The following is a 20,166-nucleotide window of genomic DNA, read 5'->3' as shown; positions in this document are numbered from 1 at the left end:
TATCTAATTATCTATTATTATTTTTATTTTTTTTGGTTCGTTATACTTGTATAAATATTTTCAAATCAAGTTTGTTTTCATACTTCTGAAAATTAAATGTCATAGGCCTAGTTTTAATGGGAATATTTATTAGATCCCTTTTATGTCCTCTACGTGACAAGAGAGGAAATTAAACTTCCCAAAAGGCATTGCTCACACAACATTCTCCTCTGCCATGTTAATCCATCACCTGATGTAAATTACACACAGTGACCACGTCTGGAGCAGTCTAGATGGAATTGTTTTGGTGTTGTTCTCCATCCCCCTTCTTCCTTAATAACCTGTAATACTTTAATTTATGGCGGCAGTTCATTGAAGGCAGACTGGCCAAATTAAACGCAGGAAGGGGCTTTACAGACGTCTATGAAGAGGAGATCACAGAGGGGGGCTTCTGTAGAAGTGAGTGCCACCTCTCCATCTTTCAATGAGTGAAAACAGCTCACACACACTCGCACTACTTTTACCCTTGGGAAACAGTAGCTACAACAACATTAGGCATTTTGAAATGTAACTTTTAACTCTTCCAAAATTACATTTCTGTCATTATTTACTCATTTCCTGACTTTGGAATACAAAATCAGAAACCTTGAAGAAGGTTCATGCTGCTCTTTTCCATACAAATGAAACAGAAGTGACCAGTTGTTAAAGCACAATGAAAAGAAAAGGAAAAAAAAACTCTATAAAAGACATGCAGGTTTGGAATGACACAAGGGTGACTAAATGATGACAGAATTTTCTTATTTATCAAAACAAGTTGTTTTCTTTTTTGTTTAAGAGTTGTCAAATTCCTTGTAAACCTCATTTATCATCTGTGGTGCTCTGAATAAGAGTGAATAAATATATATATATATATCAAAATTAATCGCATCTAACAAATGTTTGTATGTGTATATGTATATATCATAGACTGTAAAAGTATATATATATATATATATATATATATATATATATATATATATATATATATATATATATATATGCACATTATATATTTACAAACTTTTATGTTATGTGCGATTAATCATTTTGACAGCACTAATATATATTGGTGCTCAAGAAACATGTTTTATTATCAATGTAGAAAACAGTTGTGCTGCTCAATAATTTTGTAGAAACTGATACTTTTTTCTGTTTTTTTTTCATTTCTATTTAAATTTTTGGGAAATAGTAAACTTTTGTAGCATTATAAATGCCTTTTACTGTCACTTTTGATCAATTAAATGCATTCTTGATGAATAAAATGACTAATTTCTTATAATATTTTTCGGTAACTAATATTTTGTACTAATAGTATTATTAACACTCTAAACTCCTTCCCTGTTTCTTAGGTAATTCAAGGTCTTATCAACAGTGGATTCACACCAAGGTGGTAAGCAGCAGGCAATTATTCGTTTTTCTGCACATAATGTTAATGTTAATTTCGGTTGAATAATTAAGCCCAAAGCAGCTGAGCGCCTTTATTATTTCCCGTCGGTTATGAGGTGATGAAACATATCCAGTTGAGCGAATCGCATGAAAGTGGAGATGCGATGCCAGGGAAGATGGTGAAAACTGTGGCGTGGGACAGTTAAGATGTTGAGACAGGCTTGATATGATGTGACAGCCAGTCATCGGAGATGACACGAGACTTCTGGCAGGAAACACAGCCATTACTCGATAGATTGAACAAAAGAAAAGCACTCTTTTCTTCTCTCCTTCCCTCTGCTGTCTTCCTCTCACCTCTCTCCGCGCTGTCTCTCGCGCCTGTTTTCTTTTTGACTGTCTCTTTGCGTTCCCCCCCCTCCTTCTATCCGTCAGCCGGAGCCGAATTAGTTCTCTGGAGTGCCTTTTTCAAAAGGTTTTGTGTAAAGTTCACCTCTTCTGACTGACACAAATCCATAAGAAAGGGCCGCAGCGCCATCATGTCGGTCAAGGCTTTGGGATGTAAACTCGGCAGCATCCCACGCATTTCAGAGGTGTAGCGTGTTAGCCTGGCAGCATTCATCTGGTAAAGACCGATGTTACCCGGGAACGAGAGATAAATTCAGACAAGAACATACCTTTCAATAAGAGCTTCCTAGAGCGTCACTCTCTCTGGTTTCAGACTTGTAAAAATGGAACAGAACTGGTCAATAGTTTACTACTCATTGCTTTTGGGCAAAACAAAGGTTTTGACACAAGGAACAAGGTGTTTATTCAGCCGTTAATGATTTGTGACAGTAAATGTGTGTATATTTTATGCGAGATGTATTCTGGCACGTTCTCTGAATATGCGTACGTTCTCTTCTCCATAGCGGCAGAGGGCAAAACCAGTCGTGAAAAACCTTCAGATGGTAAGAACACACAAGAAAAGCAATTCTTAACTTTTGTGTTCAACAGAACAAAGAAACTCATACAGTTTTGGAGCAACTTGAGGGTGAGTGACAGGTTCACCAAAAAATTCTGTCATCATTTGTTCACCCTCATGTCGCTCCAGTCCAAACTTATATGACTTTCTTCTGTAGGACATTAGAGAGATTTTGTTTTATATTATAACATGTATCGTGATGTATGTGATAGCCAGTAGTGACCAATGTTGTTTGGTTCCCGATGTTCTTCAAATATCTTTTTTTGTGTTCCATTGTGTTTATGCAAATGCTTTTCAACCTGATAAATCAGTATTTTAGTTACTAGAAATTTGAGTCTGACATCTGTCATGTCTGTCAAAATCTGTCAAAATCTGTGCAGAACATGTGCAAAAAGTGGGCTTGGATTTATGGCCTGAATTTGGTAATTCACCACACTCTTACATGCTATTGTTAAGAACATGGCAGACTTAATTTTAATTGATGAAGTTATTGTGCAGAAGTACAAACATTGCTATGTAAAGGTGCAGTAACATTAGCATTTCCACCAGAATTTTTCAGAAAGTTTGAAAGAAAAAAAGGAACATTTTCAATAGTATATTGATGAACTATCCCTTTAATATGATTCACCTCTCACTTTTTCAACATTTCAATGTTGGTTGTAGTTAGTTTTCCCCAAATCTTGTTGTTCAGGTATTGATTATAGTTTTCTCTCTCTTTTGAAAGGCCAAAGATCACGCAAAGCGGAAAATACGCGACATGAAGGGCAAGATTACACAAAAGGTGAGTTATTCAGAGTTCTCTGTTTATTAAAACCGTGCATTTTTGGGCATTCGAAAGCCTAACAATGCTTTCTGAATAAAACAGCTCACCGTCTCTCATCTTCACACTCATAAAGACTCATGCACTCACACTATTTAAGATGGATGGCTCGCGCTCAGAGTTTTAAATGGCTTGTGAAACCTGCTTAGCGCTTTGTTCGGGAGTGTACATTTCTAACAAGTGCGCCTCTGGCGATAGGCTGTCATGTCAACCCCCCCTCCCCAGCATCACCTTTCATACTTTTTGCATATTTCATCAGTGAGCGAGTGATTTCTTCAAAGCTAATGTAACGAGATGTATGTTTCCATAACACTGATGTCTTTGATAAGGCAATTGTGGCGTGAACTGTCAGGCCAGGAGCTCGGAAAGGCAGCCCAGAGGAGACGAGACCTCTCACAGTTGATACGCTGGATGTTAGCTGCTGCTGTCTGCTCTGCTTCAGCTAAACCAAAACAGATTTGAACAAGACGCTTCTCAAATGAGTCAGTGTTATTGGGTGTGTGCGCGTTCGTATAAATAATCATGCGGTCTGTTGCCGTACAAGACTCAAACGGGCTTGTAGCATAACGTTTCCAATAACTCACACTGGCCAAACTGGGTACATATTATGAAAGGGTTGTGTGCTTTCTCAGTTTCCCTCTTTCTTTTTTTTGTTTGCTTTTTGGCAGGACGCTTAAGATGAGGGAAAGGTCCTTCACATTAGGAAAATTTCACTGAAAGTTCACTGGTTCAATAAAACTCCTCGCTCACGTGAAATTCCCAATGCGCAAATTCCTATTGAATGGATTTCACCTGCAAAATTTCGCAGAGCAACGCATTTCCCTCTCTTTTTTTGCTTTTTCACCAGGACGCTGAAAAGGAGGAAAAGTCGAATCACATTAGGGAATATTTAGATGAAATTTCACTTGCAAAAAAGTCTCATTGTCAGTAGTGTAGCGATACATTAAGCACAGTGTTTACACAAAAGTCCATTTTAAACCGTGAATTTAAGTAAAAACTATTTGAACACGAGTGAAATCTGCATAGGGAACTCCTTTGCTCTCACTCCGATTGCCTAAATTCCTATTGAATTTGTAGATTTCGCCTGCAAATTTTAGCAGAGCAATGGCAAATGTGACTGTGTCTTTGAAAATGACTGCAAAATTCTCAATGCGTAAATTCCTATTGAATGGATTTTACCTGCAAAATTTTGCGGAGCAACACATTTCTCAGTTTCCCTCTCTTGTTTTGCTTTTCGCCAGGAATCTGAAAAGGAGGAAAAGTCAAATGACATCAGGAAAATTTCGTCGAAATTTCGCCGATTGTCAATAGTGTAGCGATGCATTAAACACAGTGTTTGCACAGAAGTAATTTTTGAACCAAGCAGTGAACGCTCCGATTGCCTAAATTACCTTTACCTTTTTAAATGATTAGGTTTCGCCTGCAAAATTTTGCAGAGCAATGGCAAATCTGACTGTATCTTAGGAAATTACTTTTTATTTTTTTTACATAAAATTAGATATTTTGAAGTACATTCAAAACTGGGTATATATTATGCAAGTATTGTACATGATTTGTCAGTTTCCCTCTTTTTTCTTTTTTTTTGCTGCTCGGCAGGATGCTGAAGAGGAGGAAAGCCTGTACTGTGAAGGTTCTCCCACCAGCACTAAAAGCCTCTCACCCAGGAGACTACAGAGGAGAGCGGTGAGCACGTACACACTCTTTCACACACTTGCACACAGAGGGAAAAGGGGTTCACGGACAGTCCGTCTCCTGAAAGAAGCGGCCATTTGCACACCAGTAAGTCCGAACCGACGTGGGGCGGCTTGATTGACAGCTGTGGCTAAAGCGGCCGTGTGTAGTGTGTGTCTTGCGTGTGCGATTCAGTGATGTGTTGCCAAGCCCAGGCAGGGAAGCGGTGAGCCTCCCATAGACGCAGGAGGTGGCCTGGATTCATATCATTCACTGGCCTGCCTCCATTTCCAACCCAAATAGGCCGCGGTGGTTTCACAAAACCAGATTTTGGACTGGCAATAAGGCTGTTTTGATGCATCTCTAATTTTGTAAGGTAAAAACACTTTTCTTGTGTTTTTCCCCCTGGCGTCCACTTATAAAAGCACATTATCATGTTTCATGACCGTTTTCCCATCCTCTATTGGTATTTATGTTTTTTGCTGCTAGGTATAGTTTTTTCCTTGGTATAGTTTATGGTAGCTGGAGGTTTTATTCTCCTTGCACCCTAACACAGCTTTGATCTCCAAAAATGTCAAATACGCATGCGCCTTCTTACTCTGTCCCTCACGCTGACGCCCATAACCATCAGGCCATGCACCCAGGGACTCCCATAATGCTCTTGCTGCATCGATCTGCCCTCCTCCTCAAGCAGCCCCCCCCCCCCCCCCCCCTCTCTCATATATATATATATATTAAAAAAAATTATTTTGGAAGAAGTCTCTTCTGATCACCAAGCCTGCATTTATTTGATCCAAAAAACAGAAATATTGTGAAATATTATTGCAATTTAGAATCGAACTTAAATAACTATTTATATTTTAATATATTGTAAAATGTAATTTATTCCTGTGATTTGAAAAGCTGAATTTTCAGCTTCAATGATTCGGCAACATATTATATATATACACTCACCTAAAGGATTATTAGGAACACCTGTTAAATTTCTCATTAATGCAATTATCTAATCAACCAATCACATGGCAGTTGCTTCAATGCATTTAGGGGTGTGGTCCTGGTCAAGACAATCTCCTGAACTCCAAACTGAATGTCAGAATGGGAAAGAAAGGTGATTTAAGCAATTTTGAGCGTGGCATGGTTGTTGGTGCCAGACGGGCCGGTCTGAGTATTTCACAATCTGCTCAGTTACTGGGATTTTCACGCACAACCATTTCTAGGGTTTACAAAGAATGGTGTGAAAAGGGAAAAAGCAACTTTGACTGAAATAACCACTCGTTACAACCGAGGTATGCAGCAAAGCATTTGTGAAGCCACAACACGCACAACCTTGAGGCGGATGGGCTACAACAGCAGAAGACCCCACCGGGTACCACTCATCTCCACTACAAATAGGAAAAAGAGGCTACAATTTGCAAGAGCTCACCAAAATTGGACAGTTGAAGACTGGAAAAATGTTGCCTGGTCTGATGAGTCTCGATTTCTGTTGAGACATTCAGATGGTAGAGTCAGAATTTGGCGTAAACAGAATGAGAACATGGATCCATCATGCCTTGTTACCACTGTGCAGGCTGGTGGTGGTGGTGTAATGGTGTTGGGGATGTTTTCTTGGCACACTTTAGGCCCCTTAGTGCCAATTGGGCATCGTTTAAATGCCATGTTCCACCTGAGCATTGTTTCTGACCATGTCCATCCCTTTATGGCCACCATGTACCCATCCTCTGATGGCTACTTCCAGCAGGATTATGCACCATGTCACAAAGCTCGAATCATTTCAACTTGGTTTCTTGAACATGACAATGAGTTCACTGTACTAGAATGGCCCCCACAGTCACCAGATCTCAACCCAATAGAGCATCTTTGGGATGTGGTGGAACGGGAGCTTCGTGCCCTGGATGTGCATCCCACAAATCTCAATCAACTGCAAGATGCTATCCTATCAGTATGGGCCAACATTTCTAAAGAATGCTTTCAGCACCTTGTTGAATCAATGCCACGTAGAATTAAGGCAGTTCTGAAGCGAAAGGGGGTCAAACACAGTATTAGTATGGTGTTCCTAATAATCCTTTAGGTGAGTGTGTGTATATATATATATATAAAAAATGACTGACCCCAATTTATTTATTTATTTATTTATTTGTTTGTTTATTTGTGTATTTATTTATTTTCAGAGTGTAAATGAAAGAGCTGTGTACACGTGTCCAGCATTGATTTCTTCATGACTGCACTCACTTTTCATATAGATTTTTTTAAAATAAAAATTGCATGTACATGCTAGTTATAAATTGCCTATTCAGACATACACTCATGAGCATGAGAGTGTCCTTTGCTCTGTTATTCACTCTCTCTATTGAGGCTTTAACAACTGTAGCTCAGCAACATGAATGTTGATCAAAAATTCAGAGCTGAATGGTGCAAGTGTGGATTAGTTGTAAAAAATATCTCACTTCCGGCATGAACAGCCAGCCCTTGTTGCCCTTACATGCTCACACCTCCGCGTCCCGTGTCAGAAGGGCATTGGACAAAAGCCACGGCTGGCCTGATCCCTTCCCCGCCTGCATGCCATCGTGACCGGTGACTTTCCATCCAGCCCTTAATTAGCACGGTTATTAGTTGCATCCTTGTCGTCGGGGAGAGGTGGGGAGAAAGGAATAGGCGGTGTGAAAAGGTGTGAAGACAGAGGTCCTCCAATTAGGGCTTTTCTTAAGGTGGCGGACCGACTCCCTCCACTCGCCCGTCCCCGAGGAACCCTCTATCAGAGCTCTCAGATTCATCACATACAGTACATACGCATGTTCTCCTGCTCGTGCACCAGAGCCACAAAGACCCTCCACGCGATCAATGAGCAAATCAATCCACTGCGCCGCTCAGTCATCGTTACCGTCTAACAGAGAACAAAAGAGCACAGGGTGACGGGGTCTGAGCGGCAGGCCAACACGCTCTATTCTTCAATGCACTTCTGCTGGTGTTCATTAAAATGGGAGAAATGCTGCAGTGTAATGAGAGACCTGCAATATCTGATAAACCGTGGTAGTGTCCAAAAGTCTAAGACCACCAGTGGAAATGCTTCTATTTTGCGTTTTTTATATAATACAATTTTCTAATCTAATATAATAAAATGTTTTTGTTACTCGTTACATGTAATTACTATAGTAATTACTATAAATTGTGCATAATTACATGCAACTAACCTTAACCACGCCCTAATCCTATAGTAATTACATGTAGTTAATTAATATTACTCAGTACTTAAATGCATAATTACACTGTAACACATACAGCCTAAAATAAAGGGTTACACTTTATTTTAAGGTGTCTTTGTTAGAGTGTAGTTATACATTTAAGTACTGAATAATAATAATTAACTACATACTTACTGGGTTAGGGTTAGGGTAGGATTAGGGGTTGGTTTGGGGTTAGTTGCATTTAAGTGTGTATAATTTATAGTTATTACTACAGTAATAACTACATGTAACGTGTAACAAGTAACATGTAACGTTTAAAATAAAGTGTTACCAAGTGTAACCAAAACATTTCCAGTATACATTTAGTTATCTGTTGAATAAATTTGTTTGAATTTTTTTTTTTTTTTTATGTATTTAAGTGTCATTTTTTTAGGAGCCGAAATAAACAGGGTGATCAGGAACCCGATGCACGATGCTGACTTTACATTATAAATAAATAAATGGATATGAAATATTGATTTAGGTTGGATTAATTTTATCATGTGGGAAGAAAGAGAGCGAGTTACACGAGAGACATGAAATCAGCTCAGCTTTATGGGAAAACAAAAACAGTTTAGTGGTAGAGTGCAGACTGCACAATCAATCAACCAATCAGAATCTAATATGTAGGTATATATTTCTTTTGATGAAGGATTATGAACATGAAAAAAATATTAATTTAATAATTGAACAACAAAGTCATTGTAATTATACTTGTTGAACATTAAAATTAAACATAAACATAATATATTAATACTAATGCAAAAATAATTAATTAAAATGTGATATAAAAATAAATTATATAGATATATATATATACTGTATATATCTTATTATTATAAAATATGTCAAATGTCATTATTTTATAATTAATAACAAAAAGCTATAAATAAACACCCATATACACAATAAATAACAAAAAGCTATAAATAAACACCCATATACACAAAATATATCTAAAGTAACAAAAAGCTATAAATAAACACCCATATACACAATATATATCTAAAATAACTAAAAGCTATAAATAAACACCCATATACACAAAATATATCTAAAATAACAAAAAGCTATAAATAAACACCCATATACACAATATATATCTAAAATAGCAATAAGCTACAAATAAACAAGCAAATATATATATAAAATACTATGTTTTGATTCTTTTTGTGTTATAAGTCCAGTGGAGTTTCACAAATGTTATAAGAACACTTGCTGCACTCAGAGAAAAGTTGAGCTGTGTTTTGTGACTCTGGCTCACTGCGCCGAATCCATGTGGCGTACAGTATAAGGGGCTGGTTTCAGGTCGAGCCTGAGGGCCTGTGAAAGCCAGACTGGGTGTCAGTAGCAGGGCCTGGGGCAGAGTGGAGCTGATCTCTATCTCCTGCTTATTCCTGCCGACTGAAGCTATGGGTGTGTGTGTGTGTGTGTGTGTGTGTGTGTGTGTGTGTGTTGCGGCTGCCTCCTCTGAGTGGCACACAGCCTCTGGGGAATGACTCCACACACACACGCTCTCTGGATGAAGCCGGCAGATGGATCCCCTATAGCCGTGGCCAGTTCAGCAGCGCTGCATATTAAAGAGTCCAAAAAGCTCTGTTCACGTTGTGTATAATTCATACACACTTCCTGCTCCGGCTTGTGGGCTTCCACCTTCATTTGCATACCGCCCTAAGCAGTGACCACTGTAAACACGATTGCGTTACAGCTGCGGGAGGGTTAACGGTGTGAAATGAACTCGGTGTCATGAAATTATAATTAATCATTTGAATTTTTTACAAGAAATAATTCCAGGTTCAGTACAAGTTGACAACATTTGTGGCTTAATGATGATTACTACAAAAAAAAAATTGACTAGTTTTCCTTGCTTTCCTAATAAAAAATAATAGAGGTTACAGTGAATGTGGCCATTTTTTTTTGAGGATTTAAAAGCTGAAATGTGAAGCTTATCTTATAAAAGTACTTGAAAATTGTATTTTATTTGAGCTGTACAGTTCTAAAAAATGATTGTTTTAGGGTTTTAGTTGTTGCATTGTCATGGCCATGAAGTAAAACTGTGTTTACACTGAAAAGGTGACTGTTTCTAAGACTAAAATCATGTTAACACTCATGTTGCTTATATTTTGTGGATTCTGTACAATAGGTACGATGAGTATTTGGCGCAATTCACTTCCATTGTATCTCACTGTAACCCAGATTTTTGCTTTTATTTATTTTTTTAAAGGAGGGAATTGTCTTTTTTTTTGTGGTAATCAACATTTAATGCCGCCGGTTGAAACCAGAATATTCTTTTAATACGCATTATTGTTAATATTCTCTTTTAAAGAAAGACAATACATTTGTAATCTTTCATCAAAATGATCCATTATGATGCACAAGTCTCACCCTGTGCTTTTCTTATTGAATATCCTTTTCACTCAAAAAACCGATGTAAAATTTGATGTGTGTACTCGAAATTCTTTTAAATTTAAATTCAAATTCTATTTAGATATTGCTTATTCTTTCTAAACTCATCTCATACAGTTCCATGGCTGTTAGCATGGATGGATGAATGTGAGAACGTGTGAGAGAGAGCTTTGTGAAACTCTAGGTCTGAAGGACTGCCAGCGTCGAGATGGATTCGTTGGGTGTCAAAAAACATTGACGTACAAATGGAGAGAAAGCGCTTTTGGCCGGTGGACGTTTCTCTGCAAACGGAGAGAAGCCGCACATCTGCATGAGACGATGATGAGACGGAGATGGCGGGGGAGAAAGCCCTGTCGGCTGTAACCAAAGTGCCACCTACTGGATGCTCCTGAACGACACACACACACAAACACACACATTCAGACTCTTTCTTGCGCTCTCCTGCTCTCTGATATTTGGAAAGTTGCTTTAAGCTGGAGCCAGTTGGAGGGAAGTTTGCCTGGGAAGGGGTCCTGGGCTTTGTTTAAAGGGGAACTGCTTGAATAGCTCAGCAGATGCTGGCTTAAGTTTTGGCTTGGAGGCGCAGGGGTTTTGTTTGCATTTTCCAGGCATATCTTCCCTTTCCATACCCTGCCAAGCGCATGAGATCAGTGCCTGGTCTGAAATAGCATATGAAATATATAATGTAAGCCTGGCTATTAAATCGACGAGACGATTGGCTGCAACGTAAAGCCCTGTTGCCGCTTCTTACAACTTGGCCACGCTAGAAGCAAAATGGGATTTTCTCTTAAAACGGCCTGCCCTGACAAGAGAGATGAAGTTTTAACGGTTTTAAAGTCTCCGTTGAAGAGCGCGATGTCTGCTCGTCGCTTCGACTGAAGACAGCCCATTTTCCGTGTGGATTTAAACAGGCAGTTTAAGGAGCAGACGTTGACCTGTGGCAGCTCAATATGTCCGTGCTGATTTAGGGGACACGTAAAAGAAGCAAATAGGCTCATGTCTGCTTGTTTTCCAAATCAGCGGTTTTGGCCTGTCTCGGAACAGTGGCTCGAACGGCTTTTGTTATTTTATTTCATATCCTGATTCTTTTCCTGGCCTTTGACTTTTTCACTTTGACTCACTTTGGAAAGAATGCAGTGACTAAAGTCTTCATGTTATTTCCCAGCATCCTCTGCTGTGCCATCCCAGAGAGTAATTAGCGATTTACTAAGACAATCATTTCTATTACTCAGGGCTACACTAATGGGGGGGATACCGGTATAATACATTTTTCTGATTAAACATTTGTGATTTAAAATTAGATTTTTTTTTTAGGCTTCAGTTTGCTTCAGTTTTGATTAGTTTGGCCTAAAAATGTACTATATATCAATGATTTTAAAAATGATAATAATAATAAATATTAGTATTGCTAAATAAAATATTAAACAAAATAAGGGAAATTACTGTATTAATAATTACTGTAATATTTCACTGTAAAATATAAAAAGATGATATAAAAAAGGAATAATAATGATATACTTTTTATTATTTATTTTTAATAATTGCTCACATGTAAAAGAACAAAGTGCCACACTTCACTCTGATACACGCAGTGCATATTTTATATTTAATTAAATCACAGCCTTGATTGGATAATCGCAGCAAGCCAAATCACGATTTTAGTTTTTTTTTTATTCATCATGCAGCTCTACTGTTACTATTGTTTCACACCCATAACCTCGAGTATAAACTTATTTTGACTTGGCCCTAACAAGTGCAACTGCTTTGCAACATGAACTCAACTATAAACAATCTAAACATTAAAAATTAGCCTAGCATTTAGCCCACATATCGTTTTTTTTTAATAAATTGTTTAATACCCAAACCTGAGAGAACTAAAGAAGTGACTGTGAAGTTTAAGGCTGACTTTGTATTATTGTTACTTCCTAGCAACAACCCAACAACCAACAACCCAACAACCCAAAACACCCTAACAACTGCTTAGCAGCATGCTTAAACCACACTGGACATCTTTGAAACCACACAAATCAATGGCTTAGCAACTACTTTAGCATTGTAGCAGCTACTTATATTTACTTTTTTTTTTAAGTTTATTTTTAGGTTAAAGTTTACTAAATTTCATAACGATTGTTTGGAAAATGATGTCAAATATCTCAGAAGGGCTGAAAATTAGCATTTTGCCAACTAACCGATTCTACTCTTTTTTTTTTTTTTTTTTTTTTTTTTTTTTTTTTTTTTTTTTTTTTTATACCTGACTGTATGTGTTGAGAGTTTGCTCTTTTTTTGTTTGGGTAGAAGGTGTTTGAGATGCAGGTCTGGTGTTGCCATCCTGCAGAGGGCTTGCACTCGCCTTGTTTTAATAAACACCTCCGCTCATAGAAAGCACAAGAGAGGGGCCGCTCTCTGAACAGCACGGCCCGCTTCGCAACTCAAGGGGCTACATAACTGCAAACAGTGTTGCAGGGCAAACAAACATACACACACACACACACACACACCCCGCCGACACCAAATGAATGTGACACAGTTCCGCAGGTGCATCCAGCCCCTTCACTTAAGCCAAAATGGCTTGCCGGCCAAATTTATGGCCCTGACACAGGAATCCATTAAAGCCTTTTGGAGGATTCAAGGCCTGAACCCCCCGTAATCGCTTTCATTATAGCTGCCGGCTACTAGCGAGTGGGGCAATCAGTGCCCAACATGTGTTCCTGTTTATTCCAATGGCAAAGTGTTCGGTACACGCATCTCTTAGCTATTTTTATGGACAGGGTGGCCATTAACCCATTCGGCAGGCACCGTTACCTAAGATGGCAGGAAGCTTTTCGCTTGAGCCATTACGGCGAGACTTGACCAGTTGATCTGATCCGCCCTGTCCGGTTAGCAACGTAGCGTGACGTTTTTCTCGCGCCTCGAGCTCAGTAAAAGGGCTTTGGTTTAGTATGTGCTTTGATAATGTGGCAAACGGCAGTTTATGGGCTAATTTAGTGAGTGGCGGCACGTTTGCGTGTGTGTGTGTACACATGTCGTGGATGGCTAGTTAATGGCAAACCTTAAAGCCTGGGGCCGCAGCGTGAAGTGGTGCCCCTATAATGCTTCAATTCTTTAATTTGCCAATTAAACGTGTTACACAGGTGTGTTATAAAAGCCAAGGGATTAGCAGACCGAGCACCTATGATGGGGACAGGAATTAATGCTGTCGCTCTGTAATGGGGACATGCAAAGTTTCGTTCAGGAAATGGGTTGCTTTAGTAGATTATGTGGGATTTTAACATTTCAATCCTCTATTTTAGCATCAAAATCCAAAGTCGTCTCCACACATGAGCCTCTACTTTCCTGACAATGACGACACAGCCAGCAGGTAAGGGTTTAAACTCTATTACAGTGTGTTTTCCAAACCAATTATAGTGTAAACATCATCCATTCTTCAAGGCAACACTGCCCTCTGGTGCTTTTTTTCATCCCACATGACTTTCGAGTTAACAACCTATGTGTGTGTGTGAGCAGAATATCCTCTGAGGACAGTGGGGAGGCGCCGTCATACAACGAGGACAGTGATGACTCTGATTTAGAGTTTCGGTCTGAAGCCAGTCAAACGGGCCAGATGACCCTGCTGGAGGAGATTCTGGACTCTCTCAGCACGTCCCACATCGAGGAAGGGCGATTGTCCGCCGCCAAGAGCCTGGACTTTTTCAGATCAGTTGAAGACCTGGACTACAATCCCACGGTGAGGGATGCCTTTTATTTATTTATTTTGTATTTTTAATTATTTCAATTATTTGCATATGTTTATGCAACTTGTTATTAATTAATGATTGGAATTTTTTTTCATTTTTTGTTTCATTCATTTATTCCAATTAAGTGTGTTTTAATTATTTGTTAATAATTTAAATTGTATTCTTTTCTGTATTCTTTTATTTATTAGTTATTTCAATTATTTAATTTACATTTTTAATGTTGTTTTTTTATGTATTAGTAACTTCAAATTTTATTTATCAAGATTTTTTATAAAGGATGGATGGATGGATAGATTGAATTATTTTGGAAACTTAAAATTTTCATAATTTTAAAAGAGTTTATTGTTTTGAAATCAACATGAAATAACCATTGTTACCATTAAACTATTGCAAGATTTTGTTATTAATATTTAGGAGGTATATAGGGTCTGTTTTGATCTCACGATTGTGTGCACGAACAACTGCATGGCCTTAGTGTGTCATTTGTACTGTTTCCAGAAAAATTGCAAGTCTCCTTTGGGAAGCAGCCCTGCTCAGGCTGGTTGCGAAGTAGGAAACGGAGAACAAGGTGGATGGAATATGGGTCAAGACGACAGCGTCGTTCACGGTAAGCATCTCCCGCCTTCGCCTCGACGCCAAGCCAGCTCTCGTTCCCTACCTCTCCGTCCTACCCTTTCCAAGAACCTCCCCAATGAAGAGGTCCCACTGAGGAACTCTCTCCCTGAGGGACCTACAATTCAACTCTTGGAACCTGGTGATGCTGACAAACCCTCCAGTTCTGCTGACGCCCAGCTGAGCGCAGACAAACTGCACCCAGTAGCCCACAGCCTCTCCCGACAGAAGGTCCTTTCCAGAAAAACCCAGAGGCCCTACCAGGAACATGCCCAGCACAGGGCAACAGACGGGCAACCTTCGGTCTTCGTTCCTTGGGAGAGGGAAAACCAGTTCCAGGAGACAGATATGGAAAAAAGAGGGCATGAGACTGAGGAGAAAGGCTTACTAGAGGAGATCGAGTCCATGTGTCGCATCAGCATGGCCATTAAAAGCAACCAGGAGCTCCCGCACATTCAAAACAACACCAGCCTGGACAAATCCTGAGAAATTGACGCAACACTCCCGTCTAACAATTCTCGTTTCATATTTACACTGTCCTATGATGTCACACCAGCACTCTTTGCATGAATTATTTGCAAAGGTGTTTTGTAGTTAATGTGAAATATCGGTCCTCTTATTTCTCACAACAGCATTCGGTATGTTTAAGAACTGGTGGATGGAAAGGACGAAAATTAGGTTTAAAGGGATTTATGTCAATATTCATCATCCAGTTTTATTTATTTCAGCAGATGATTTGCACTTGCGTAGTTTCAAATCACTGTTTCGATAAATCACTGTGGGTGAGGGGCGAACTTCTCTGTATATTTTACTAAATCGTACGAAAATATTTAAATGGCGAGTGAATCTCGGCTTAATATGATGCCTTAAACAGATTTAATTTGCTTCTACACAGTATTTCCTGACTGTGACACTGTAACGGTTTAGCTTGCTAACTACTATCACTACTTTTTGCGTCTTAAAGAGAGATATTTATCTAGGCCAGATGGACAACTGGTTCTCAATTTGCTATATTTTTGAAGAAAAAAAGTATTTTTTCAAGACAATTCTCAGGTTAATGCTTTTATCCCAGATGAGATGTTAGTATTTTAATTTCAGCTTAGACAAAAATCCCACTTACATTTTTTTAAAGGACTAATAGCCTTAAAAATGATAGTCATAGAATACTGACTTTTTTGCGCAAACGCAACTTGTTACTGACGAATAAATGTATATTTTAATCTTATTGATCTCTTGTTCAGTACAAAGTTCAGTCCAAGGCACAAAATGTGCTCCACACAAGTACGAGAACACAAATGCACAAGTTGCGAAATTTATAACGCAACTTGAGTACGTGTTGCATTCTCAGTGTTGCCACAAGGGGTGCTGTAGCAGCTTTAGCATAAACTAGGTGCGTCCTAAATCCTGCACTGTCTGAGTAGGTAATAAAAGTACATTAGATGAGGAACAAACATTGAAACCTTCAAAAAAAAAAGTATTTTCTTTATAGTATCCAAGCCCATTCAAAATCCAAGCGTTCTACATCCGCCATATTGTCGTCATGTGACTTACGGCTTAAGTTGCACCGCATCGCTGCCATTCACAAATCTTCTCCCGTGGCCTCATGGGATTGCAAAGTGTCCATCAGATGCGCACTTCAGTATCTCGCCAGAAGTAGTAGGTCATGTTTTTTTCTTCTCGCACAATGTTTTATGAATACTATGACTTCGGACATACTACTCGTCTTGTGTACTTCTTTTTCGCCTACTATATAGTAGGGAAGTATGCATATTCGGGAGGAGGGTGTTTTCATCGATGGGCAGTTTCTCTTTTACATGTACAACTACTACCATTGTGGTTTGCAGAGAATCTAGCTTGATATATGAATGTTAGAATACAACAGAACTGCTTACGAAATTGTACCAATTCTAGTTACGAAAATATTTGTCTTGTTTCACTCATTTCATTCATATCAGCTGTGAACGTGATCTTCAAAGCTGTACTGCTACACCAAACAGGAAGTGGTCATTAGATCCAGCACTTGTTTCTTTAGTGGCTGTTGAGCAGGATGATTTAGGACACGTGCCATTCTGTCTGACACTTTAATGACTCTCCTCACCCCTCCTGCGTAATCTGCTGTGGTAAAGATGTGAGGGTAAAAGCATTCGGAGTTTTAGGACCCCTGTCTCGAATCAAGCTAGGCTTTCAACGTAGCGGTTTAGCCCAGAAACGATAAATCCTTCGGCCTTTGAACAAATCAGACGTCCTGATGAACTATGCAAATCCCAATCAGAGTTATCAAGCAACTTGTATCGCCATTTTGTGGCTATTAGTCCATGTCTGTTTTTGTTCAATCCCCACATGACATGCAGGACATGTAGTTGATGTAACTATCAAAACTTATGGTACGTAAATAAAAATAATAATAATGCAAAGTAGTTTCAACTTAAAATAGCTATTCTTTTCACTTTAAAATGCTAATAGTTTTTGCTGGCTCAAAGGTATTATCCTGTAAATGGGAAGATCGCATTTGCGTGTACTATTTTTAACAATCAGCAACTTTAGGGAACTTCTGAAAAGAAATTGACCCCAATCCTCTATTTAAATACAAGGTTGTGCCTTAACTGAGTTCATCTGCTTGAGTAGCTGCTTCCTTCTAACTCATAAATGGAATCTCATACCTGACACTCTACGCAGACAGCAACTTTTTTATTGGTGTGGTCACATTGGCAAGATTTTGCTGGCAAAAATGGTCTATTGTTGATAGTGTTAGTGCTAGTGCACTTTCAAACCAAGCAGCTTTCTGTTGGTCAACGCTGCGGATCCACACGACCGACTTGAACCTTGAATCTGCATACGGGAACTTTTTCTGCCCTCATGTGAAATTCCTGAATGCGTGGATTTCTTTGGAAAGGACTGGATTTCTCTTTAAAAAATAAAATAAAATTCACTGAACAATGTTAAATGTGACCGCACCTTGATACACGTGATGCTGTCTAGGTAGACGACTTGTTAGGGTTTGGACAAGAGCTCATATTTATCACAGGTACTTTAGTATTTTTACTTTTTAATGGTTTCTAAAATATTGGTATACGAACCAAAACCTGAAATACTTAGTAGAATGTCAGAACTTTTTTTTTTTTTTTTTTTTTTTTTTTTTTGCCTAATAACCTGTTTATTTGGTATATGGTTAATGTAAGAAAGACCATCAGCCTGTTCGATACCAATCAAGCACACAGGACCTCAGCCGAAGTATCTCAGAATGGCCATGTGATCAGTTTTACATTTGCTTCCAGTGCGTATTTTTATTGTCGTTATTACTTTTTGATACTGTGTATTTGAAAAACATGTATGGTTTGGTTTATTGTTGTCATTCATGTGCTCTGTATTATGATGACTTCTTGATATTTGTCTTTGGTAATGACTGAAAATTCAGAATAGATAGAAGGTAATTAACCCCTTTTCTATACTAATTTACATGTGTTTTTCTTGTTATTAAAGTAGAGAAAGTAAAATGAATTGTAATGTTATTTAGCATTATTTGAAATTTGGTCACAGTTCATGTTGCAGCATTGAAACTACCAAGTGTTGATTTTAAAGCTGAAGTGTGTAATCTTTTGGGAAAACTGTATGAGAAGCATCATTGTTTTTGCAATTTCGCTTGGTTACGATACATTTGAACCAGTTACTGTTCACCAGCTGTTTAAAATTAAACACTACTTGAAACTGGATAGTAAGCACATAAATTGAAGAACATGCTACCCCAAATCTTTTCTTCTTTCCTGTTTACATATGCTCGTGTTATTGATGTGCATTTTCGTTGTAAAGTTCTGTAGTATTTTTTTGGTAGTGCTGGGAATTCTTTTAAGATGCATGAGCGTACTTCTTTTAGTCAATAAAGTAATATGATGTCAACTTTTATGACCATGGTACTATTTACGTTTTTGCTTCGTAGTATTGTGACGTTCTTCATTTTCCATCTGTTTTGCTGTTGAATTCTTTTGTAAATTGAGTAATGAGCTGCTGTAGCTGAATCACTGGACTCTCCAGACTGTGCTTTTGAATGTTCCACACAACGCAACATGTTTTTGTCACACAAAAAGTCTGTACAGCTGATTTTATTCAACATAATGATAGACACACCATTCGTGCTTCATTTTCTTGAATGTTTCCTGGTATGTACATTTGGAATGACCATGTGATCAGTTTAGTTTGTGGTGGTTGAAGTGCTTTTGAGTGAATGAAGCTGGATGGTAGAACTCTTCCGCATGCTCTCACTGCAGTTATATGGTTTTCAAGTGCAAATTGGCTCAGTCTGGTGTGTTGTTACAGGAACTACTGGTACCACTGTATGCACTGTGAACTGAAATAAATTATATATGTCCATACAACTCACCTGGGTAGATTCACTCTTCATTTGACCACTGTTGTGATATTTCTGACTGTGGCTTTTGAATTTAAATAAGTGATTCTAAGGGTATATTGGGAAGGGAAAACCACTAAATCAGATATTAAAGTATTGATCATTTTTTAAATACATTAAGCAGGTGACCATTTGCTGTTCATTTAATATTGAACGATTTCTTCGCAGTTTACCGAACAAGAGCAGCAAATTATTACAAGTCCATGTTTAAGTTACCATGTTGTCAATTTATAAAATGTTTGGCTAAAATCAAATTTACTTGCAATTTTACTACTCAATTTTTATTACACAGCTTAAGTTATAACATTTGCAAGACAAAAAAAATCCTGAGACTTTTGCATACACCCGAGAGCGCACGGTAAAACATATACATAAATCGGAAACAGCATTGTGACTGCGTGAAATATTGCACGAGCAAGTTTTCCGTGCATGCCCAAAAATGACTCGCGTAGAAGTCTTAAGGCCTGTACACACCAAGAACTATAACTATAACGATAATAAATATATAAGCGTCAACACCAATGAACGATAACACTCTGTTTATTCTAAGCGCGCGCTGCAGATTTGTCGTCTGTCGCTTTAAATGCTCGAGCTCTTTAAAGCAGAAAGGATTCTGATTGGATTTAAATGTTTTTATCATTTTTTATCAACGATATTGTTTCGCTGCTATTTTATAATTGGAACTATATCATTATCATTATACATTATTACATTATCGTCCATGGTGTGAACAGGCCTTTAGGGTTTTTTCTCTCTCGCAAATGTCACTTTTACAGCTCGCTGGCAGCACGAACACACAAATAGAAAACCTTGAAACGTCCTGACCAGGCGCGATGCAAAAACGAAGCCGTTTCTTCCATGAAATCCAATTGGTCTGAACTCTATTAAATATGTTCTAACTACCGTAGCCGTGATTGTTGAGCAGCATTGGATGT

General features: G+C 38.4%; 1 protein-coding gene and 1 long non-coding RNA gene across 2 annotated transcripts in view; both read left to right on the top strand.

Annotated features, from left to right (window-relative positions):
* Window positions 1-16,054, top strand: part of dennd1b (DENN/MADD domain containing 1B) — a 92,978-nt gene extending 76,924 nt beyond the window's left edge. Inside the window, exons 15-22 of the mRNA XM_056236849.1 lie at window positions 348-438; window positions 1,368-1,408; window positions 2,313-2,351; window positions 3,090-3,146; window positions 4,782-4,868; window positions 13,774-13,841; window positions 13,988-14,207; window positions 14,716-16,054. Coding sequence (XP_056092824.1) covers window positions 348-438; window positions 1,368-1,408; window positions 2,313-2,351; window positions 3,090-3,146; window positions 4,782-4,868; window positions 13,774-13,841; window positions 13,988-14,207; window positions 14,716-15,315 — 1,203 coding nt within the window. The 3' untranslated portion in view covers window positions 15,316-16,054. The remainder of the gene's footprint in view (window positions 1-347; window positions 439-1,367; window positions 1,409-2,312; window positions 2,352-3,089; window positions 3,147-4,781; window positions 4,869-13,773; window positions 13,842-13,987; window positions 14,208-14,715) is intronic.
* A 1,553-nt stretch (window positions 16,055-17,607) lies between these two features.
* On the top strand, window positions 17,608-19,199 carry LOC130071980 (uncharacterized). The gene is made up of 2 exons (XR_008804061.1): window positions 17,608-17,819; window positions 17,855-19,199. It is a non-coding gene; the product is annotated as an uncharacterized LOC130071980 (long non-coding RNA).
* The last annotated feature ends 967 nt before the right edge of the window (window positions 19,200-20,166 follow it).

Source organism: Rhinichthys klamathensis, unplaced genomic scaffold (assembly GCF_029890125.1).
Source record: "Rhinichthys klamathensis goyatoka isolate OS25496 unplaced genomic scaffold, OSU_Roscu_1.1 h1tg000467l_1, whole genome shotgun sequence".
Taxonomy (NCBI): Eukaryota; Metazoa; Chordata; class Actinopteri; order Cypriniformes; family Leuciscidae; genus Rhinichthys; species Rhinichthys klamathensis.
This window is presented reverse-complemented; position numbering and strand designations above follow the sequence as displayed.